General features: G+C 45.7%; 1 protein-coding gene across 3 annotated transcripts in view; it reads right to left on the bottom strand.

Annotated features, from left to right (window-relative positions):
- Window positions 1-24,415, bottom strand: part of FGF9 (fibroblast growth factor 9) — a 184,523-nt gene that overhangs the window by 105,526 nt on the left and 54,582 nt on the right. Inside the window, exon 4 of one of the 3 annotated variants that reach the window (XM_074330150.1) lies at window positions 3,567-3,903. The exons of the other annotated variants lie outside the window; for them this stretch is intronic. Within the exon in view, the coding sequence (XP_074186251.1) occupies window positions 3,833-3,903 (71 nt within the window). The 3' untranslated portion in view covers window positions 3,567-3,832. Of the gene's footprint in view, window positions 1-3,566; window positions 3,904-24,415 lie in introns of those variants that run through there. 3 annotated transcript variants of the gene reach the window in all.

Here is a 24,415-nt window from a genome sequence, read left to right as displayed (position 1 = left end):
CTGCCACAGGCCATGCCCCTGATGGAACTGAGGCTGCTCTCAGTGCTGACGCTCTGCAAGCAGGTTGCAGGCTCACAAGGGGGTTAAATGGCTGCTCGGCCAGCTCTCCAGTCCACAGCCCATTGTGGGCTGCAGGCAAGCAGAGCAGGGGTGTGGGTTTCCCGCCATTTTAAGTTTATCACAGAACACTGAGTAGGCCATACATGCAGTCAATACCAATAGTGGTCCTGGAGACAGAGGTGGGCAGCAGTGCTGTGAGCATCACGCTCCCCACCCCTGCTGCCTGTGTCCCTGCCCCCACCCGCCTCAACTCAGTGACCCTGGGACAGCTACTGAGACCCGGTTCCAATTTGCCGTGATTCAGGCAAACACGCAAAAGGTGGAGAATCCACTGAAGTAAATCCACTTGGAGGCATTTCTGTGCCTGCTACATGCTGGGTATCGATTCTGTTGAGTCATGGGTATCCAAGAGAACAAGCAGCTATCAGCGTCATGCCACAGTGCGTTACGGAGGGCATGGGTGAGCCTCAGAGCACAGAGGGACCAGAAAAGGAGAAAGAATGGGTGTAGGGAGAGAGATGAAGCTGGAACTGAGACCCGAGGAGGGCAGGAGCATGGTATCCAACCCAGGGTAGGCGGCAGGAGGGCTCAGGATGGGGGTGGGGGCTGCACAGAGACCTCGGGGTGCTCCCAGTGCCAGAGTGGAGTGGGCTCACGCCACCCCAAGGAGAGTGGACTTGGCCCTGAAGACAGTGGAGAGTTTACTCAAGATGGGGGCCACACTGTCATAGAAAACTCCCGAGCACTGAGGGCAAGTAGGAGGAGGAAGGGGACAGAGGGTGTCAGCTCGTCCTGAGGCCACAGTGTGGGCAGACAGGGCTGAGTTCTGGAGAAACTTGGATGAGCTCTTGGGGACCAGCTGCATTGCAGTGAGCATCCTGCTAAGCTCTGGGGGGTCAAAGGTGACTAGGTAATATTTAAGCAGGAGGTGACTACGTCCACATCACTGTTTTCCTGTTCTGAGGAGCTTTAGGACGTGGTCTGTGAGAGGGAGGCAGAAATGCTTACAAATTCCAGCAATGCTCCCAACGCTTCCCACATGCAGCACATATAAATATTGTCTCTGCTATGCAGCTGTTCCTTCCAGCACCTGGCTCTGTTTGTCACCCTCTCCCCTGCAGAGTCACCCTCTGCCTCCGCTTGCTTCTGGCTGCTCTGAGCTCAGCAGCTTTCCTCCAGGCCACGTTGTGAGACCTGAGTGGCAGGGGGACTGAGGGCTGGTCCTCTGCCTGCCTCGCCCTCAGCCCCTCATTCAGGCCCTGCTCTGTCCTGCAGGGAATGACTTCTCCCACCAGTCCCCAAACACGGGACCCACTAAAGCTGTTACCACAGATGCTGACCCCCCACTAACTGACAGGTTCACGGGTCCCTATGCTTTGCTGATATGCGTAGCTTTAGTTGTTGGTGCAGCTGGAGTAGAGCCTAATGGTCAGGTCCATTCCCTCGGGCAGCACCTACTGAGTGCATGTCATCACCCTGGTACAGTGTATGCAGGATGCAGACAGGTGCATCGGACCGTGTGCAGGTGTGGGTACTGAGGCCTTCACAGAGGGCTGTGTGACACGAGGCAGCGAGAGGCAACGGTGGGCAGGGGAGACCTGCCCGGCACAGACATCGGCCCATGGGCATCGGGCACACTGCTAATCACTGATGTGCAATTTTCAGTGGCCACATGTTCAGGAACTTTCAAAAGCAGTGTGCAGCCAGGAGTAGTGTGAAATCAGCCGTGATAAGAGTGTTTACACCATGGAAATCAACAAACCCTGCACACTGGGCCTCCCCATCCCTCCCCTCACCCACCCCCACTCCCACCCCCTTCTTCTCTCTAGTTCTGGGTGCAGCAGGGAGACTCCAGGATGGCAGCTAACACCAGAATGGAGGCTGGCAGAGTCTGTGCCAAACCTGGGGTGCTTAAAGCTTGATGCTGTGAATGGCAGAGGACTGGGATGTGGGGGGCCGTCTAGCTTCTTGCCCCCTTAACTTCAACCATAGAAGTGGGGGTTCCATACCCTGGCGATGGATGGTGAATAAGGCATGATTGCACAGGATTAGGCTGCTGCATCACAGCCCAAGAGGAAACGGGAGCAAGGTGGGAAGGAGGGCCCAACCAGGGTCTCTGCCTCAGCCTCTGTCTATGCCTCGGTTTCCCCATCTGTAAGATGGGGTGCTGTCATCTGCTCAAGGACCTTCAGAACTAACCAATATAATGCCTGGAGCACCACGACCGCCAGAGCAGAGAAAGTCCTTACCAGAGATCAGGAGAATGTCAGGTGGTCCCTCCTCTCTGAAAATCCCAGTCATTCTTATGCCATGATAAGACTGGACTTCCAAAAGTTCCCTAACCAAGAGCCCCAAAGCATCTCAACCTCAGATCCTCCTGGGAAAGTCCTGAGGGTACAGACGCAGATGTCCTGAGGAGAACCCTTGGAAGCTCCTTGGGGCTCCAGGTGCAGGTCAGTATGACCCCTCAAGGGGGTGGGTAGTGGAAGGTTCTAGGTGGGGATGGTCCTTTTATTTAGAGGGTTTAAATCTGGGACTTGGGAGATCTTTGCAATAAACGTGTGTGCCTCTTTACAAAGTAGTGTAAACCAATAACAGACTCCAATTAATGCTACTTTTAAAAGGCTTTAAATAACTTTTTCAATGCAAAATAACCCACTGGAGCAGAGTTAATTCATTTTATGGGACAGCTGAACCTCTAGGGCCCCAAGAACCACACTCAACCAGGAAAGGGAGCCACGTCTGCCACCACATACCGTGTTTCCCTGAAAATAAGACGGGATCTTATATTAATTTTTGTTCCAAAAGACACATTAGGGCTTATGCTCAGGGGATGTCATCCTGAAAAATCATGCTAAGGCTTATTTTCCAGTTAGGTCTTATTTTCGGGGAAACATGGTAGCAACTACCATGTTTCCTCAAAAATAATACCTAGTTGGACAATCAACTTTAATGCATCTTTTGGAGCAAAAATTAATATAAGACCTGGTATTATATTACATATTACATTATATTATATTATACCTGGTATTATATTATTATTATATTATATTGTATTATATTATACCCAGTCTTATATTATAGTAAAATAAGATCGGGTCTTATATTAATTTTTGCTCCAAAAGATGCATTAGAGCTGATTGTCTGGCTAGGTCTTATTTCTGGGGAAACACGGTAACCTGCGAGGTGAGACCCATAGGTCCAGGACATGGTCCTGACCAACAGGACAGTGTCGTGGGGCTTCCTTCGCTTGGGGACAGTGGCGGGCATTGTCCAGAGAGAACGTCCTGTGTTCTTCAGCGTGTAGGCTTCATGGACCCAAACAAGCCCTTCCTCTGAGCCTCCCCGACCTGCTGACCCTGAGATAAGTTCTGTGGATGTGTTTGCCTGATAAGTTAATGTTACAGGCTTCACACCGGTGACCTCAAACCCACAATGAAATCAACAGTGGTTCAAGCTCCATAGCCATTCACTGCCTTTTAATTAAAATTCCAAGTTGGTGTTTTGTTTTCAAGGGACCCATGACGCACGGCGTGCTGCTGGGAGGGACGCCTGGCTGCAGGTTCACACCCCAAAGCTGGGGTCAGCCCGCTGTGGCAGGTAGCAAGCATTTCCAACAACTTTCGGAGCGTTTTCCAGACGTAAATAGCCTCCACGGCGTGATCCACTCCAGCAAGAACAGCACAAAGCTGGGCGCCTGACGGCGGGTGCCTGGCTTCCGTGGGAGCGGCGTCAGCAGGCCACTCAGCGGGGCAGGCTGTTCCGGCTGCATTTAACATCCATTGATCAGACTGCAAACAGTGCTCTTTAGGAAAGCCACATAACTCAGAGAAGGGACGATCACTGAAATGGATGGAGAAATCACTGTGATCAATACCTGTGTAAGCCCCTGCCATCCCACCTGTTGTCCTGGTTAACAAAGGTGGATACTGAGCACACTCCCTCCCAGAGGAAACCATCCTCCCAGAGGAGCCGCGGGCACCATAGCCCCAGACTACCTGACCAGCCACTCCCGGAATCAGAGAGGAAAGAGCCCTATCAGCCAGCAGGCTCCCGGGATTTTTTACCAGATTCTCAATTCCATGTCATTTTGTTCTTTCTCATAGCAGAATCATTAAATATAGAAGCAAATGTGATTTCACATTTACTCCTTAGCAGAATTTCCCATAAAGCCATGGCACCAGAGACTTGTCTGTTGGTCCTGGTCCTGAGGTCAGTTGGTTGGAAAGCTCGTATTGAGAATGAATGTGAATGGAGGACAGCAAGCTGGTCCACGTGAGAAGCAGTCTGGCCAGACATGTGTCCCTGGAAAGGAGGACAGACTGACCATGACTCTAGCTGCTCCTGGCTCCTCATGGAGCCACTGATTCTGCAGCCGGCACACAGTGACAAGGACGTGAGCAGACCCAGTACCAGCTCAATCGCTGTTCGTGTGGCTGTAAACAAAACCTTCCAGCTCGCAGCCTTTGTGTCCTCGCGTGTCAGATGCAGGTAATCAGAACAGCTGCCAGGAGTTTTTAGGAAAATAAAAGGAAGAAATACAGGTCCAGGCACTTACCTGGAACCTGGCACGTAGTGAGTGCTCAGGAGATGTTAGCTATTATCATGCTAGATGCTGGTGACTCCCCAAAGGACAAAAGGGTAATGGAAATGGGGCCCAATTGAGGATGCTGACTTTTGAGCTCCGCCTGACGTCCTTACAGCCGGAGGACGCCGCACAGAGAGGACCACACACAGCTGTGCTCCCCATGCCACTGGGAGAACCATGGCTCACACCAGTATGAATGGAGGGCCTCCAGAGCCTGAAGCGTTTCGTGAGCAGGCATCATGCCTGTGCCTTTGTCTCCCATCTTACAAAACGGGATACAGTCTTCAGGCCTCTGGTGAAAGATTACAATGAAATAAATCCAGTCCACTAATTGACTGGTCTTAACGTGGCTCGTTTCCATTTTTCATGGTAAAAATGTGGATATTAGTCATGGCACACAATTTTCAGAAATAAACTGAGCCTGAGGAGATGTCAGTGTAATTGGGACAAAGCAAAGGCCTTTTGTGCTTTGAATAATAACACAAAGAGACTCAAAATAAGTGTGTGTGTTTTTCCACCTTAAAACTTAGCATGTTTTAACCACTTCAGAACACACAGCAAGCTGTAGCTGTTGAATGAAACAGTGCTTAGTAGTGAGGAGAAGGGTCCTTTGCCGACAGTAGGCAGGACCATCCCCTAATATGCTAAGATCTAAGGAAAGAAGACGAGGGTGCCTGAGCTCCACAGGACAGTGGGACTGGCTGGTATGGGAAGCAACATGGATGGTGGAGGCCACCCTCCAACCCTAACTCTTCGCTTTGTGCTGTGTGAGTCACTCTGAGCAAATCACGTAACCTCTGCACGCTTTAGTTTCGTTATCTGTATAATTGCCAATAATGAGGCCTAACGCCAAGGTTTCTGTGGGATTAAATGAGGGAACACGTTTAACGGAGCTGGCACTTAGTCGGCATGGGTATAAAAGTGCTTCCTCCCTGGGGAACAGGCTGGAGCCCACCCGGTGAGTGAGGAGTTTAGAGCAAGGCCAAGCACAGGTGTTCCTGCCTCATCTGCACCCCAGATCTTCACACGGATGAACCTGGATTATTAGAAACATCAAACCAGTACCTGAATGACTTCTGCCCTTACCACTCTACTAAATTCTGCAAAACTTTCTAATCTGCACAGCAGTGGCCTTTGGCCGTGATTCCCTCTCCTCCCTTCTCTGCAGCATTTGACTCTGGCTGGTTTCCAGCTTGAAATTCTTTGTCCTTTGGTTCCTGTGCTGCGCTGCTGCTCCGGGTTTTCTCCCGCCTGTCCAATGCTTCCCCTCCACGTCTGCATTACGGCCTCCACTTGTCCTTCTGCCCAACATGCTTAGACCTCTTCTCTATTGTCCCCCCTCAGACTCATGCATTTCTATGGCACCAACTCTCTGTAAAACCATGGCTCCCATATCTGTATCTATGGCCCTGACAAGTTTTCCAAACTCTGCAATGAGGCTGAACACCCACATATCTGCAGGGGCTGGGCAGGTAATACAAACAACAGGCTGCACTAGAGGTGACAGGGAGTAGCACGCACTCCACTCCCAATTCTAGCCAGTTGTCTTGCAAGAATGAGGGCTCAGTGATTCTAAATCTTAAGATTTTCCTAAAGTCAGATATACAGATTTTAATAAGCAATTAATTAACAATTCAATATTTTAATTGTGCAGGCTGACCCATTCAAGGCCATCAAAATGCACCTGAAGGTCCATGAATGTGCCACGTTATTCTTAACTACTCATTTTAAGCCTCACTGGAACCTCAAATTTAACATATTCAAACCCACCACCATCTTCCCTAAACCAGCTCCCCTTACCGGTCTCTAATTCAAACACTGCCAATCCCGTTCTCCCAGCACCTGGCTTTGAAGCCATCAGTCATCATCAATGTTTTCTTCACTTTCCTCTCAACTGACCAGCTCTCTGCTATGTTATCTTTGCAATGAGCCTTGAATGTCTACCCTCCTCTCTATTCCCAATGGCACATTAATTCCCCACCACAGTGCTGCAGCAGACATATTGGTCTCTCCACATTTATCCATCTATGCACTACTGACAGATCAATCTTCCCCAAATCCTCCTGTTCACATAACTCCCTCCTCAAAGCTTCACAGCTTCCCACAGCCTCGGAAGTTTGGTGTCCTCCTCAACTCAGCATTCAAGGCCCCACACAACCTAGGGCCGATGCCACTAGGTGTCCTTCAGCAGCCCTGCTGTCCTCCTTCTGTGGTAAAGGAGGTTTGCTGGGAATATGGACACCTGAAATAATGAGTACATTGCTCAGGATCCCATGCAGCGAGGTGTGGTCATGTGACTAAGCCCAGCCAATGGAATGAATGGAAACTCTACATAGTAGTTTCTAAGATCCCTCTCTAAGAGATAGAACACACATGCCCTTCACCCCCTTCTTCATCCCGTTCTCCATCCTGTCTAGAATATGATACTATAATCTTGGACCATCAACTAAAGGCCCACACTGTGGAGTAACAAGAAAGAAGGAACCCAGGTCCTGACACAGGGAGGTTCACAGCAGCCCTGGAGACCACTGGAGTGTACATATTTATGCATTGTTTAAGCTGTTGTCACTGTCGGTTTTCTGCCAATCTCAGCCAAACCTAATCTTCACTAATACAGATCCCACCTAACATACCTCTCCCCACTGTCCTAACCTTATCTCGTCCATCACTCAAACCAGTTACATGTTGTTCCCCAACACTCATCTACTTTCCTACCTCTCCACCTTCTCTCACAAGGCACCTGATTGCTTTTCTATTGTTGAAATGCTATCCCTCTCTCAAGACCCACATCAACTCTCATATTTCACTTCCATAAAATCATTCATCCTCGCAACAGCATGTGATTTCTCTAAGTCCCACCAGCATTTCATTTATTCCTCTCACATTATATTTATCAAAATACATACATGCACACACCCACATGCACACACCCACATGCACTCACACCCATGCACTCACACATACATGCATGCAAACACATGCACACACTCATGCATGTACACAATACATCCATGCACACCCACATGCATGCACTCATGTATGCACGCACAGCACATGCATACGTGTGCACACAACATACCCACATACCTGAATGCACAGGTGCATGCATGCACATGCACACTCACACATGCATGCACATGTATGTGTGTAACACATATCCACATGTACATGCATGTACATGCATGGATGCATGCACGCAACACATACAATGAACACAATGCATGTATGCACCTATATGCATGTAACACGTGTACGTGTGTGCAATGCATGCACACACGTGCACATACAGGCACGCGTATGCATGTGCACGTGCATGCACACACACATGCATGCACACATACACACTGCCAGCATTATGCCCAAACATTGCTGGTCCTATGACACTGAACAGAATGGGCCCGTGATACAACCTGTCTAAATGAATTGAGAAAACATCACCCGTAAGAGAACAAATGGTTGAGGACTGTGTACAGTAGTCACCTCCCAGGTCTTGGGATACCTGGGGACAGGGCAGTTTTGTGGGCAGGCTCTGTACACCTCAGCTGAGCTGTTGTTTGAGGCACCAGCTGACAGAGCCATCTCTACATCCTTCTTAGAGCCACATCACCCCCAAATCTAGGGGCCAAACAATCGCATCACATCCCGACTTTGTCCATGGCTCTCCCTCTGCCTTGCTCCTTTCCAACCAACCCCTGGCCAAGGGCAGCCCCAGCATTAATCACATAGTCAATGGGCCACTTGACTTTATATTTGATCAGAAACACATTTTAAAACTTCCAACTTGGGCATAGCCTCTATTGCACCTAAGTGCCACAAACCCTTCTAGATTTTTCTTTTGGAACCTGTCTCTGAATGACAATAAGAATAGCTTGGCTTGGCAGAGGGTCCAGGTTAGGATGACATGACATATGGCCCTTTTGGATGCAAGCCACACTGTCAGATTATCCAGGTGGCTGGTCCTTGCGCCTGTGAGCTGCTTACCTGAGAACCCTATTACCTCCTCACCACAGACCTCTGGCAAAGGATGACATTTGAGTATAAATAGCAAAGAAAGTAGTTGGAAGAGAAGACAGAAACATCCCCTGTCCAAGCGCCAGGCCACTCCGAGACTGAGCCTTCAGGGAGGCAGTGCCCACTTCCGAGTGAGCCCATTGCTTCTCTCCCAAGCAACATATGTTCTCTCGGGCCCCTCACAGCTCTTCAGCCGGCTGTGCAGGAGGTTTGCACCATCTCTGAAAAGACAGGCTTCTTACCCAGCTTCTGCCCCCAACTGCATGTCTTAGGGTTTCTAAGCACAGTTGAGCGTTGAGGGAGCACAGACGTGAAGGAGAGAGTATCCACATCCCAGGCTGGATGCAAGAGATTCCTGCACAGGGAGGACGAGGCTGAGCAGGGAGGGAGGGACAGGGGAAGGAAGCGGAGAATGGGAGGCCTTGGTCTCTGTAAGTTGAAAGACAAGCTTCCCGCTATGGCACCTGAAGGTCTTCGTGTCCCTGGCTCCCTGTCTGCTCCTGGCCATTGAGCCCACTGTCACTGCAGACACAGAGAGCATTCCTCTGGGCGCTTCAGACAAAGACCTTGGCTTGGACCTTGGGTTGTTTCTTAACAGGTCCTTTGCTTTTACTATGTTTTCTATTTTATGTTCTACTTCAAGTCTTTATTACTATTCACTTATCATTTCATCTTTTATTTACTTTGTTTTAGTGGGAACAAGAAGCAACTGCTTACAGTGTCAGGCACCATAGGGTGGTGCCTGTAAAATGTATTAGACCCAGATCAACAAGCCTTTTCTGCGAAAGGCCAGGTAGGACGTGTGCTTAGACTTCAGGCCATGTGGTCTCTGTCACAACCACCTGCTGTAGTAGTTGTAATGTGAGAGCAGCCATAGACAATACATAAACAAATGAGCAGCTCTGTTTTCCAATAAAACTTTATTTATAAAAACAGTCAGCAAGCAGATTGGAACTGAGCTATAGTTTGCCAACTCCTGCCTTAGATACAGAGCTGAGCCAGAAACAGAGAACCCAAGAAATGAGCAAGTGAGGGAACTCATGTCATCAGCCTTTCACCAGACACACACTCCTGTTCCCAACTTTCTGAGACTCACGGAATCTCTTTGCTCACATCTGAGCCTCTTAGGAACCATATTTTTGATCTTCAGTTATCCCCCAGAACCCTACTAATCAGACCATGGACTGGCCTGTTTCATTCTCATCCATTACCAGCACGGACCCCACACATGCCCTAGTTTTCATTTCCACCGAACGCCAGACCATGGGTCTATTTCTGGACAAAATACTAACGGAAGCATGAAAGGACACAGCAATAAAATGTTCCCCATGGTATCACAAAAGAAGACACAAAAGTGACATGTGAGCCAGGTCTTTGCCAGGCACAGAAGGAAAAAAGTAAATTCCAGGTAAAAGAAATTACTAAGTAGAAAACCAGCATGATAAGATTTTGATTTTTGAAAGATAAATGACTACAATATGGAAGGACAGAAGAGGGTGGGACCAGAGTAAAGGAGACAAAACAATGGGCCATTACAAGAGCCCAGGCAAATTAGGATGAAAACCCCAGTGACAGCAGGGGCAGTAGAGCTGGTGTTACAAACTCCATGTTTGTCTCCTGGACTCTGTTTATATCCCCCCCAAAATTCATGTGTTGAAATCTTAACCCCCAATGTGCTGGTTATTAGATGGCGGGGTCTTTGGGGGGTGATTAGGTCATGAGGATGGATCCCTCATAATCGGATCAGTGTCCTTATAAGAAGAGATTAGAAGGTTTGCTTCCTGTCTGCTCTCTCCACTATGTGAGAGAGAACAAAATGAGTCGAGAGGCCAGCAGTCTACAAACCAGGGAGAGGACTCTCACCCAACACTCATCTCCTGGCACCTTGATCTTGGACTTTCCAACCTCCAGAACTGTGAGAAATAAATGTTTGCTGTTTAAGCCACCCAGTCTGTGGTGTTTTGTTATAGCAGCCGAACTAAGAGAGCTGGAAAGTTATTTAATGTGAACACTTTCTATCTTAATATTAAAGGAATTAATAGGGGTGGTGGGAGAGAAGAAAAGGGGGTTAAAAATAGGTTAGAGGTCTCTACATTTAGGAGGTAACTTACAGATGTCCATGTGTGTCTTACTTTAATTGGTAGTACATTAAATAATGCTAGATTTTCCAATCAATAGCATCTTGCATTTTATGTAATATGGTGAACGTGTTTAAAACACAATAGAAAATCAAATGACTCATGTTAGTACAGAGGAAGCAAAACCATTGTTGGTGTGTGTTGTTAATCAGATTTTTAAATCTTTTATCTTAAGGAAACTTTTAGAGATGATGAAGTGCTTCTTTACAAAAAGCGAATCAAACTCACTTATGTGTTCAGTGCACATAAGTCCTTTCTGAAGGGACCACAAAGGGCTGGGGCGCTCACTTGGTGGTGATTCGGCAGCAGTGTAAAAGAATACATCAAAATCAAAGAATAAAAACCGAAGAGACTTCTGCAAAAACAGAATGGAGTTCTTGAAAAGAAACTTACCTAAGAAATGAAAGAGAATATATAGGAAAAGAAAATATGACAGTAAGAGGTATGGAAGTTTAGTTCAGGAATTTAGCAAGCAGGTAAATTCAGTACCTGACTGAATTCTTGTGACTCGTGACCAAACAACTCTATGATCTGAGTGTAGTCAAATAGGTCTTTTGTTGTTGTTCAAACCGGACTGTGTGAGTTATCTAATAAACAGTGGGTCATGTGAACATGTTAACTGCCTGAGTCTGCAAGAGTGCTAGGAACCTTGAAAGGGGCCTAGGGACAAGAAACACAAACCTGTCTGAGAAGGAATTGTTTCCCTGTTTCCTGGTTGTACTTCTAGACGAAGGCAGCCACCTCCTGATGATGATACCTGACTCCGATCGTGTCTGCTCCAATGCTTCCTAGGTCAGTCACACTGCTTCTTAAGGACGACTTTCATGTCACTCTCATGTGCCAAAACCCTCATGGCTCCCTAGTGTGTCACAAGTATTGTCCAAACATTTCTGCCTGATGGGTACGGCCCCTGAACAGGTGGGTATGGTTGACACTACCTCCCACTGCTCCTCTCCTGTGTCCTCTGCTATCAAAAGCTAATTTCAGCCCATCCTCTGTAGACTTCTCTGAAACACTCCTTTTAAAACTCCTGCCCACCAAGTTCCACTCTTTCATAGAGGCTTCCCCAGCTGCAGTCACTGGGCCAGCCAAGGTTCCTGCCACACCTGGAGTTCCCCTACGACGGAAACCTTTGTGTCCCCAATCCTGGTGACATATATTTCAAGGGGTTCCTTCTGCATACGTGACAATGTTCTATATGCTTTGGTCAAAGCTAATTGGGTTAGTGTGAGCTCCTAATCTAGGCCAGACAGTCAACAGACTGGCCAGATGCCGATGACTTTGAAAGGTGCAAAAACTGCTTAAATAAGGATGAGGAGGTGTAGGTAGACCAGTGAGGCCCTCTCTCTTGGCAATCTTAACAGGAAGAGGAGAGAGAGGGGGGAGAAGACGAGAAGGGGGGAGAGAGGAAGAGGAACTGACAGAGAGAGAGAGAGAGAGAGAGAGAGAGAGAGAGAGAACTTAACATCAGTGACTGGTCAAGTTATATGTTAACAGTAGAGCCTTAGACAAGAATCAGAATTCCTACTGCTTCCAGGCCACAAGTCTGCCTGTTACTGGAGCAGCTTGGGTCCAGTACAACTTCACAAGTCCAGTTCCTATGGAGCAGCTGTCACTGAATTTGTTTTCTCTAAGAACCCTGTCTTTGTACCTTTCCCTGGAACCATGTGCAGTCTGAAGGAGTCCTGAGATTGCTGTCGCCCATGTATGTCCATAGGGGTTAGGAAATGAGTATTAATTCCACAAAAGAACCTAATGCACAGAGTGACCTTCATCAGTCCCTGTTTCCTGAACATGTACAGTATTTCTAGCCTGAACCATACAATTTGGCACTTACACATGTCTTCTCAAGGTCACTAATTTTGCATATGGTTTAATTTTGCTTCCCAACAGATCACACACTTCCTCAGGGCAGGGTCATGGCTCATGTTTCTTTTTTTATCTCTCATGCCCTGTATGACCTTGACTAAGTTATTTAACCTCTCCAAGTATCAGTATTCTCATTTTCAAAACTGGCATAACAATAGTACCTACTTTAAAGATTGTAAAGAATACATAAGAACATATCTATAAAGTGCTGGGCATAGTTCCTGGCACATGAGTGTTCAGTAAGTGCTGGTGGAGGCAGTGATGGCAATGGTGGTAAGGCTGCTGATGGTGGCACTGGTGCTGATGGTAGTGATGCTGTTGGTGGTGGTGGTGCTGATGATAGTGATGTTGTTAATAATGGTAGTGGTGATGGTGATGGTGGTGGCGATTGTGGCACTGGTGCTGATGGTGGTAGTGGTGGTGGTGATAGGGGTGGTGGTGATAGTGGTGGAGGTGGTGGTGGTGATTGTTGCAAGGATGATAGTGATTGTGATGGTGGTGATTGTGATGGTGGTGGTGGTTGTGATTGTTGGTGATGATGGTGGTGGTGCTGATGGTAGTAATGTTGGTAGTGATGGTGGTGGTGATGGTGGTGATGGTGATTGTGGTGCTGGTGCTGATGGTAGTGATGATGGTGGTAATGATGGTGCTGGTGTTAATGGTGGTGGTGGTGGTGGTGGTGATGGCAGTGGTGATGGTGATTGTGATGGTGGTGCTGGTAGTAGTGATGTTGGTGGTGCTGATGGCAGTACATAATGCACATCATACAGTTTTGAATATGTGGTAGATAATTTAGGAATATCCACTGATATGTGACTATATGAGTTATAAAAGAGAATAAGAGATAGAAACGAACAGAAGTGAAAACCAACATTTGTGAAGCACCTGCTCAGATATCAAGCACAGTGAAAAAACATATTATCTCAACTTATACCTCACAACAACTCATTGGCAGGAACTCTAACTTAAAAGATGAGAAAAATTAGGATCATATAAATTAAATGACTTGCCCAATTTTACAAAACTAATTAATGGCACGGCCTGGGTTCAAGACCGTGTGACAGCAGTAGCGGGAACATTTTCCGTTGCACAGTGCTATGGCGCAGACACGCCTGTGAGAAACTGACAGACGGCCTCCAGGGAAGCCCACAGTGTTTTTCCAAGGCAGTAATGGCTTCAAAGTACAGACTTAATTTCTTCAAAAAGGCCACATTTATGCACACTAAACATACCATTTGCACCCTAGTTTTTCCCATTGAACTCCATTTTCCATATACATGATTGAGTCTTAAGTAAACAGGAGAAATAAAGTTGAATTACTCCATTTCAACTCTGACCTAAAAAGGAGGAGGAAAAAGAAAAGTGAGGCATCAAGAAGTGGAGCTACCGCAGGTGGCAATTGGCCATTACGATCCACTTCAAGTAACGCTCCTTTTAGAAATGTCCTCAGAGACTGGCTAATTCTACCCCTCGGAATTAAAATTTAAAAGGTCTGCTGTCAGGGCCTGTCTTACTGAGCTTTGCATTCTGACTGTAGTTCGGGTAACTCTCGAAGCTGCTTTCTGAGCAGTGAGTTGAGGGAGGAGGGGGAGTGATGACATTTATTAAGTGCCCACTACCTCCAGAAAATTAGCCTTCATTCACTCATTTAAAGACCTCAGTGGTCCTCTGAGGTTCCACGATTTGTCAGGATGAGGCAGTGAGGCCCAGACAGTGCTAGCAGTGATGCCTCAGTGTGTCACCGCTGACACTGTACTTCATCCCAGCACGCTCTGCAACAGTGCAACCCTCTGTGACCGCCGCCTGCCTCTCCTGCCCCCTGGTTAGATGCGCTGGCTCCCCGAGAGCAAAAGCTTGTGGTCAGGCTGGCTGGGATTCAAACCCAGCTGTGCCACCTCCTGCTGGGTGACTTCCCCATACTTACCTAACATCTCTGAGCCTCAGTTGCCTCAGTCCACGGAACTGAATGATGATGAGTACTGAATAGGAGAAAGTAAGTCTTGTAGCACACAACCTCGCACAGCCAGTCCTCGCACGGCAGTTAGTGCCCATAACTATACTACCAGATTTGCTCTGTTTTAGGGGCTCTGTTCTCGATTTCTCTTCCTCGAACTCTTGGTGCTGATTCCTGACTAAAAGCTAGAAGCTAGTAAAACCGTTGTAGAAATTGCAAAGCCCGTTCTATCATCCAGCAACCACTAAGGCCCCATGAGAGCCAGCAGGGTGATGGTGAGTTAGTAGAGCTGATACAGCAGCAAAAGGGCTAATGTAGTGTTGGGCTTTGTTCCCAATGGTTCCATCAGCAACAATGGAGGTGAGAGTCCCACTTTAATAGCCTCTCTTGAACTGCCACCCCCCCTGGAAACTTACATTAAATTCCGGGCACTTCAATACCATAAAGATGTAGAAAAGCTGAAGGGACTTCAGAGAAGAGTAATAAAAATGATGGGGAGGTTGGGAGAATTGATTTACTAGGGAAGATTAAAATAACTAACTATGCACAGCACGTCTGGGTGGTGACTGGTGAGGGGCAAAGGGGAAAACATAGCAGCCTATAAATAATGGAAACACGTAAACACCCGCGGGAAGAGCTGTTTAGCTGGTACAAGGAGGCACAGCCCCGTAATGAGGGTGAGATGAAGAAAAGGACAATTTATGAAGGATGTTGGAAAAGTTGTGTTGGGAGTTTTTTCAGACAGAGAGAGAGAGAGAGAGAGAGAGAGAGAGAGAGAGAGAGAGAGAGAAATAAAGGTACCGGGGAGTAATGTTTCAATTGAGCAGGAGGAAATCTTATTTTTCTAAATCATGTTGATTTCCAGTCCACCCTGAATGCCTACTGCCCTAACCTATATTTCACTTTATTGTCATCCCTCCCTCCCCAGCAGCCTGCACACTCAGAGAAAGTGCAAATGCATTTGTCATGCTCACTGTTGACCCAGTGAAGTGCCCACCTCGTTATCATTGTCCCATAAATACTGGCCGAAGGAAAGACTGAATCAATGACCAGTACGCAAAGAAATAAGATGAAGTGAAGTATTTGCTACCCAAAACAAAGGATAATGATGGTGATATTAAAGTACCAAAGACTTAGCAGGGTCATTGCCGTGGGCTGTACAATATAGAATTTTAGGGTTATAGCAGGGCCATTAAAAGTCTTGTATTTCAGTGATTCTTAACTTTATTTTTCCAGAGCAGTTCATGTGTGCAGCTATGTTTATGCACAATTTCCAGTACACTAATAGAATTCCATCCCTTTCTTTCCACCATAAGAAATGCTCATCAGAATGCAACAAAATGAGAGTGCCATCGTCACATGGATCACCGTGAAGCCACTCTAATCTATTAAAAACAGAAGGTAAATAATTCACAGGCTGTGCTTGGTAGCCTTCCCTGAGCACCCTTATGTGTTGCACACCCACAGCCCGTCCCCTTGTTGCACACCAGCCTCCATGTGGGCAGGGGTGCCCAGCCCTGACACCAGCCACACATTCAGGCGCTCCAGTGCTCACACCTGGTTGTATACAACATTGTATACAATGTTGAGATAGAACAGACAGGACTGTCCTTCCAGCTCAGCACTGCTGTGAACCGGCTAGTTGGAGTGACGTGCCCCAGGCAACTCAACTCATCCCACAGCCAAAATGACAGGGAGTCCCACTGTGTATGTACTGAGCTTACCAGGTACCATTCTTAGCATGTTACATTATTTACCAATGAGGAAACTGACGCTTAAATAACTGTCTCAAGCACGTGGCAGAGCTAAGGCTAGGCTCACCAAGCCGGCTACAGAGCCCACCTGCCTGCCTGCCACAGCCCGGGTCCCTGTGCAGCAGCTTGCCGAGCAAAGCTACTGGTAAATACAGGGTTTTTTCTTTGTCAGTTTAGCCCATGCTCACAAGTTGTGATTATGAAAGCTGGAGCAAAGGCCAGACACCCTGGATGCATAAATGGGTTTCTGAAAAAGTCAGCTTCAAAGACTGAAGTCCACCCATGGAATCCCAATGCCTCATTAACACCCACAGTAAAACACTAAATACATTCCAGGGAGAAAGCAAGGAGATGGAGTCCTTTTGCCAAAGTCCTCCGTAAACGGAAGGGCGCCGGGCCCCAAGCACTTTGCAGGCGCTGGCTGCTCCCAGAGCCCGGGGCACAGAAACAACCCATTTCACTGCAGCGTGCTGTGCAGCTGGGCCAGCGAGGGAGAGTCTTGTGAGTAAAGACCCTGAAGCAGGCGACTGGGACAGAAGTGAGCCTCAGAGTGTGGCCAGCAGGGGAGCAGGGGAGCAGGGCACTGCGAGAAGGAACAGCATGAACAGAGGCAGAGTCAAGAAACAGCATCTGGGGAGCCGCTAGAGTTTCAGGGGCACTGAGCAGAGAATGAAGGAGCGAGGCCCAGGCAGACCAGGGTACAGCGACCTGGGAAGGTGCATGGGACTTCATCCTGCAGGCTGAGAGGGCCATGGAAGGGCCTCACGTGGAGAGGGCCGTACTGCGACACGTCACTAAGAGTGCACAACTCGGTACCCAGCAAGTTCAGAACATGAAGTCTAACATTTTAGGGGACAAACTCAGACCCCCTCTGATCTTAGAGCCACCAAACCCGGCCTGCACTGGTCTGAGCCATAGGTGGGCTTCACTGACCAGCTTACTAGGGTAAAGTATTTTGAGCAGCGACATTAACGTGTTGGATGGTGAAGTGCTACCCAGATCCTGCAGGGATCATGTGTGGCATGTACACCATGTCACGTTCCTCATCTGGAACATTCCAGGGCAGGGGCCAGGGTGGAGATGGGAACCCAGACCAGCTGTGACATTGTGTCCAAACAATGAGGAAGAGGCTGAACTGGGGCACGCTGGGAGGGAGAGAGAAGGGAACGATTAGGAAAGTGACTGGAAGATAAATCCACAGGATTTGGTGACTGTGACGTACACGCTTGGGGCAGGGACATAGACTCCCGAGCTTCCTGCTGGGCACCCTCTTGGGTGATGGTGTCACCTCTGACATGGTACTAGCAGAAAGCAGAGCAGGATCAGGGAGTAAAGCAGTAGTTCCATTTGAACATACTGAGTTTGAAATTCCAAGGACACATCCAGAAAGAGCCGTCCAACAGGGAGTTGGACACACAAGTCGTAAGCGCAGGGGCGACATCTGGCAATGCACAGGGCAGATCAAAATTTCATAGACTGAACCCGAGAAGAGGCAGTTCAGAATGCTTCCCACTGAGCCAGGAGAGAGGAGCAGGGACGTCCGGCCTTGTGCTTCAGACAGTCCCTAAAGAAGGTTGTCGTGCAGTTGAGGTGGATTCAATTCAAGCACATAAGATAGCAATAAAGTAGAAGCATGTTGTCTGCTCTTTTTTATTGAGTTAAGAGGTGGGAGGATGTGGCTTTGTACGTCTTCTGAACTTGGTACAAGAACAAGTTACAGAATCTTGTAAGCTGACTTTTTATTAAATATCGGCAGATATAACAACATGACAATCATGTAGCCTCCCACCAGCACATTTTTGTTCATGCTTGCATACACAGTTTTAGTCTTTTCTAGATAATCTCCAGAATGGTTTCAAAAGTCCTCTATAAAATGCAGGTGTGGTCTCCAGCAATAAGCTACCAAATTCTAAACCGGGAGAATGTGTAACAATGCACTTGGGAAAGAGCCACTAGCGAGGGGGCTTTATTCCCAAATGCAGTTCTCGGTGGGAAACTAAGCAACAGGATTACCAAAGATTGCAAAGACCAACAATTCTCTCAGAGAATGGAGATGACAGCATTGCTTATGGTCTATTTTCTTTTTTGTCTTTAGAATTTGTTACTTAAGTTAACAAAACTGTTGTGAAGGACCCAGCAGAAGGCTGCTAGAGATAAAGAACCTAGGGGCCCTTTCTTAGGAAATGAAGAGATCTCATCATACAGTGTCAGTAATGTCCTTGCTTATTTCTCTCTGAACAGCCCAAGTAGGTGGCGGGATGCTCTACTCCACAAGGAACTGGGGTTTCCTCTCCCTCACATCCCCACCATCCCACTAGCCCCCAGGACACTCACTGGCTTGTCTGCATGTTGTGTCTCAAGGTCATACGTGTTCCAACTCCCAGGAAGGAGAAAGATGGGGGAGTGCATGTGTGATGTTTGAGGTCCATTCTCAAATGCCATGAATCTTTTCTGCTTGTACTCCGTGTCTAGACATTTATCAGGTGGTCAACCCAGCTGCAAGGGAGCTTGGGAAATGCAGTCTCTAGCTGGGTCGTGATGGGAAGAAAGGAAAAAAGGACCTAAATTGAAAGCCTGTGGACCTCACCCAGTGAGCCCAAGGACAAGTTAAGCCCAGGCAGGTCCTGCCCCAGGATTCCTGGTCCACCCGTCTGGCCATAGCTCCTCTGCATGGAGAAGTATAAGTAGACTTAGAATACTGAACAGAGGGACTGGGTGTTTTATGGGGATACATAAGAGGAAATTAGATGTTTCGTCTTCTAAGTTAGACTATTTCTCATTCCCAATGAAAAATGAACCAAATCAAGTCACTTCCCTTCTCTAGCTTTTACTTGTTTCCAATTCAAACAAAAGAAGCTAGTGCTGGGCCATCGCTTCCATTCTCTGGGATGTGGTGAAGGTAAGTAAAATGCTGTCTGCCCCCTGCTTTGCATTCAAGGGACACAGAGCTTGCAAAGGACATTCTAGAATGCACATTGCACAGCTAAGGCAGAGTCAGGAGGAGCACACAGAAACCCATTATGATGGCAGGAAAATGCTAGGTGGGAGTTTCCAAAAAGTAGTCATTGTAGTGGACGGCACCCATTGTGACATAATGTGATGTGCAGGAGAAAAGCGAAGGCCAGGGTCAGGAAGCCTGGCACAAACTTAGCACGAACCAGCTAGTTTATCTGTAAAACGGATAATCAGTCCCTCATGTACTTTTAAGGACTCAGATGTAAGGTGTGTAAGGAGAGCTGAAACCTGATGAGTGCTTACTGGATAAAAACATGTGTGTAGGGCCCTATTCAATCCTGACAACCTTGCAGATGGAAGGGGAGAGGACCGAGCTAAGGCACAAAGAGGTACGTAGCTTTGTCCCAGGCTGCAGTTATAAGAAATGGTGGGGCTGGGATTCTAATCCAGGCAACCTGATTACAAAGTCCATACTTTTAAACACTGTTAAACAGCTTGGAGAAGAATGAGCATTTAAGAAATGTTGAAGAGTGACACTAATGTTAACTTCCACTACTCTTAAAATACTGATCAGTCTCATTTATCTTCCACCCCGTGAGAAAACGCAAATAAATAGTCTTCGTAAACTAGCATTACCCAACATGAACTAACATCAGTACAAATGATGACTATTTCAATGGGTCCAGCCTCCTTTTTATGTAGTTAAGCACCACAGTTCCCATGCAGTTGACATACGATGCTATACCCTGCAAGGCACAAAATGGCCTGATTCCTATGGAGACAGAGCATCGCTGAATTATTTACTGTCTTCCAAATGAAAAATTCACATTCTAGTTAAAGAAAACAAAAAGACGGCTTTGATTGGACTTCCTCTCCTTTATATAGAACTTGTTTTCAGACCATGAATCCATAATACTACGGTCTTATCCTTCTTGTCATATCTTAAATACAAAATCCTACAGTCCCAAGAATGGGCAATGCCGTCATTGGATTACATGTTGTATTAATTCTTTTCTCTAACCTCTCGTGAACTTCATAGCATAGTCTGAATTCTGGCATTTGCTGCAAATGCTCAGCCCTTTCTAAGAGCAGTAACTAATCAAATGGGCTTATAATTTGTTCATACATTTGTCACACAGCCCTTAATATAGCTCCCAGAGTGTGCTCAGGAACCACTGGGTGTGGTTCCCAATTTAGCCTCGTGACAAACTATCACGTGTTTGAGATAAAAACAGCTAAACAGGAATTCTGAAACTTAATTCCTGTTCTGAACTAAAAATACAGAACTAATCATCATGAAGCATGCCAAAAAAGGTATCCTATGTATTGCATATATGTCTCCATTTTGTTTTTTTGTTTTACTTCCACGTGTCCTCTATTGCATGTTGTAAGTCAAGCCATTCTTTCCTATGAAGTGTGCTGTCCCCACATGAAGGTTTAGCTTAGGATCAGGGTGGAGGACCCCGCCATCACCCACCAGTAAATGCCCTCCTGTCCCCAGAGTCACCTGCGTCTCTGGCCAAGGACTCCAGTCTACAGAGCTGAGCTTTAGAAAATGGTAGTCAAGAACAGATGTCCTAATATGTCCCCCTCCTCTGAATGCTCCACATCCCTGCTTTTCAGCAAACTGAAGTGTCTCTTCCTTGATGGAAAAGCAGAAGTCCAGGGACCTGACTTGCATTTGGGCTCCCTGACTGCCAGGATCACACCAGCATCCATTCTCTCATTGTATCTATACAACAGCTCTGGAAATCAATATTGTTTGTAATCATTTCATATAATAGCTTTTAAAGTTTTGATGTGGTATAATTGGCACACAATAAATTGCACAAAGTGTATAATTTGATAACTCTGACATATTTCTATACCCAGTAAATCAAGATCAGTAACATACCCACCCCCCAAAGTCCCTTCATGCCCCTTGGGAAGCCCCACTCTGCCCGTCCTACTCCTCTCCTGGCAACCACTGATCTACTGTCTATAACTTTTCATTAGATTTAATGTTTAAGAACTTTATTTAATTGGAAACATACAGCACGTACTCCTTTTTGTCTAGCTCCTTTCATTCAGCACAATTATTCTGAGATTCATCAATGCTGCAGTATGTCGCAATAATTCATTTGATTTCATTGCTGAGCAGTATCCACTGGATAGTTGTACCATGGTTTATTCATTCACCTGTAGCATGCTTTTGGGCTTTGCCCAATCTGGCTCTTATTTTAAAAGCTGCATATGTCTCTGTATGAACATATGCTTCTATTTTTACCGTGTACATGCACAGGATTGGAATGGCTGATCATATAGTAGACAATGTCTAACATTTTAAGAAACTGCCAAAATATTTTCCTGAGAGGTTGTACAATATTACCTTCCTACCAGCTGCATATGAGAGTTCCAGTTCCTCCAAATCTTCACCAACATTTGAATGGTCAATTTTTAAAATTTAGTCATTTTAACAGGTATCCCCTTGTGGTTTTATTTTGCATTTCCCTAATGAGCAATAATGTTGAGGATCTTTTTCAGGTACTTATTTGCCATTCATATATTTGTCGGTTTACTATTTTGCACATTTTCTTGAGCCTTGAGAGTTCTTTATACATTCTGGATATAAGTCCCTCAGCATGTAAGTCTGGACATAATTTGCAAATCTGCTCTGACAGCCTGTGGCTTTTCTTTTCATTCTCTTAATGGTACCTTTGATAGAGATTGTGTTCTTTCTGTGTTATGTCTGAGAAATCTTTACCCAAAGTCACAGATATCTTCTCCTATGTTGAATTCTAAAAGTTTTATAGTTTTTGGCATGATGTTTAGGTCTATAATTGATTTTGAGTTAATTTCTGTATACGGTACTAGTGCAGATTTAATTTTTTGAATATGGATATCCAATTGTTCCCTACCATTTGTTGAAAGGCTGTCCTTTCTCCACTGAATCCCCTTTGCACTTTTGTCAGTAATTAGTTCTCCATGCTGGTGAGGCTGAGGGGCAACAGGAACTCTCACTCACTGCAGGTGGGGATGCAGATGGGCAGCAACTGGGAAGACAGTTTGGCAGTTTCTTATAAAACTAAACATACTCTTGCTGTACGATACAGCATTCATGTTCCTTGGTATTTACCCAAAGGAGTTAAAAATGTACGTCTTGAGTGACGTATCCCGGAACATGGGAATGGAGAAAGCAAGCATGATGCAGAAAATGGAATACTCTAAATATCAAACTTTCTTTTACATAAACTTAAGGGTAACCGCTCAAAAAAAAAACCCAGAACTGAAATATATACTGTAATAAAAGAAGAAACAGAGGGAAACATCATAGAATATCACCACACAGAAATAACAGACAACAACAAAAAGGCAAAGAAACAATGGAGACACAGTCTTACCAGAATACTAAAGATAGAATGATAGGAAATCCTCACATATCAATAATCACCCTAAATGTAAATGGACTGAACTCACCAATAAAAAGGCACAGAGTAGCAGATTGGATCAAAAAACTAAACCCAACCATATGCTGTCTCCAAGAGACACATCTCAGCTACAAGGACAAGCACAGACTCAAAGTGAAAGGGTGGAAATTGACACTCCAAGCAAATGGTACCCAGAAAAAATCAGGTGTAGCCACACTGATATCAGATGAAACAGACTTCAGGGTGAAAAAGGTAACAAAAAGCAAAGATAGACATTTCATAATGGTAAAGGGAACTATACAACAAGAAGACATAACAGCCCAATCAGGGATCACCGAAATATACCAAGCAACTACTAACAGAACTAAAGGGAGAAATTGACCAAAGCACAATTAGACTAGGGGACCTAAATACATCATTGACCGCTATGGAGATAGATCATACAAACAGAAAATAAATAATGAAATAGCAGCCCTAAATGACACATTAGATGAAATGGACTTGGATGACATTTAGAGCACTTCATCCTAAAACATCAGACTATACATTTTTTTCTAGTGTACATGGAACATTCTCAAGGATAGACCATATATTGGGACATAAAACTAGCCTCAGCAAATTTAAGAAGATTGAAATCATACCAAGCATAATCTCTGATCACAAGGCTTTGAAGGTGGATATCAATTACAAAAAGAAAGCAGGAAAAACCACATACACTTGGAGATTAAACAACATACTCTTAAAGAATGACCGGGTCAAAGAAGAAATTAGAGGAGAGATCAAAAGATACATAGAAACAAATGACAATGAAAATACATCCTACCAAAATTTTTGGGATGCAGCGAAAGCAGTTTTAAGAGGGAAATTTATATTATTACAGGCCTATCTCAAGAAACAAGTAAAATCCCAAATAAATAACCTCATATTACACCTTAAAGAACTAGAAAAAGAAGAACAAATGAAACCCAAGGTCAGCAGAAGACAGGAAATAATAAAAATCAGAGCAGAACTAAATGAAATAGAGAACAAAAAGACAATAGAAAAAATTAATGTGACAAAGGGCTGGTTCTTTGAAAAGATTGACAAACCCTTGGCTAGGCTCACTAAGATAAAAAGAGAGAAGACACTAATAAAATCAGAAATAAAAAGGGGAAGTTATACGGATGCCACAGAAATACAAAGGATCATCCAAGAATACTATGAAGGACTATATACCACCAAATTCAATAACCTAGAAGAAATGGAAAAGTTCTTAGAAATACATAGCCTTCCTAGGCTGAACCATGAAGAACTGGAAAATCTAAACAGACCGATCACCAGTAATGAAATTGAATCAGTCATCCAAAACCTTCCCAAAAGCAAAAGTCCGGGACCAGATGGCTTCACTAGTAAATTCTACCAAACCTTCAAAGAAGATCTAATACCAATCCTGCTCAAACTCTTCCAAAAAACTGAAGAAGAGACAGTACTCCCTAACTCATTTTATGAGGCCAACATTACCCTGATACCAAAACCTGGTAAGGACAACACAAAAAAAACTACAGACCAATATGTCTGATGAATACAGATGCAAAAATACTAAATAAAATTCTAGCATATCGAATTCAACAATATATTAAAAAGATTATTCATCTCGACCAAGTGGGGTTCATCCCAGGGGCACAAGGATGGTTCAACAT

Source organism: Rhinolophus sinicus, linkage group LG04 (genome assembly GCF_036562045.2).
Source record: "Rhinolophus sinicus isolate RSC01 linkage group LG04, ASM3656204v1, whole genome shotgun sequence".
In the NCBI taxonomy this organism is placed as follows: domain Eukaryota; kingdom Metazoa; phylum Chordata; class Mammalia; order Chiroptera; family Rhinolophidae; genus Rhinolophus; species Rhinolophus sinicus.
Note: the sequence above shows the minus strand (reverse complement) of the source record. Positions and strands in the feature narration are given on the sequence as shown.